The sequence below is a fragment of the Buceros rhinoceros genome, unplaced genomic scaffold (genome assembly GCF_000710305.1).
Source record: "Buceros rhinoceros silvestris isolate BGI_N320 unplaced genomic scaffold, ASM71030v1 scaffold36622, whole genome shotgun sequence".
Classification (NCBI taxonomy): Eukaryota; Metazoa; Chordata; class Aves; order Bucerotiformes; family Bucerotidae; genus Buceros; species Buceros rhinoceros.
Window position 1 is genome coordinate 1 of NW_010398935.1, and position 412 is coordinate 412.

A 412-nucleotide genomic window follows, 5' to 3' on the forward strand; every position below is an offset into this window, starting at 1 on the left:
CCCCTTCCATGGGTGGGGCTTGGGCAGGGAGTGCCGAGCCCCGGCTGTCCCTAACGCGGTGCTTCTTTGCTGCCCCCCCAGCAGGAGAACGGCCATTTGCGGATGAGGTTCAACGGGGACATGACGCCCAAGGTGTGGGGTGAGGCGGCACCCCCAAACGGAAACGGCTCGGCTGAAAAAACTGCACCCCCCGCTGAAGGGGAGGATGCAAAACCCGAAGGTGCTGCAGCCCCCAAGGACACCCCCAAGAAGAAGAAGAAGTTCTCGTTCAAGAAGTCCTTCAAGCTGAGCGGTATCTCATTTAGGAAGAACAAGAAAGAAGCTGGAGACTCCTCTGGGTCCTCTCCCACGGAGGACCAAGGCAAGGTGGAGGCCAAGGGTGAGGAGAACCCCGCTTGCTCGGGTGGGGGGA

The 412-nt window shown here is 60.9% G+C and overlaps 1 protein-coding gene across 1 annotated transcript in view; it reads left to right on the forward strand.

Moving 5' to 3' along the window:
* Positions 1-81: 81 nt before the first annotated feature.
* LOC104489164 (MARCKS-related protein-like) overlaps positions 82-412 on the forward strand; it is a gene marked incomplete at its 5' end in the record, with an annotated part of 717 nt that continues 386 nt past the window's right edge. Inside the window, one exon of the mRNA XM_010131292.1 lies at positions 82-393. Within this exon, the coding sequence (XP_010129594.1) occupies positions 82-393 (312 nt within the window). The remainder of the gene's footprint in view (positions 394-412) is intronic.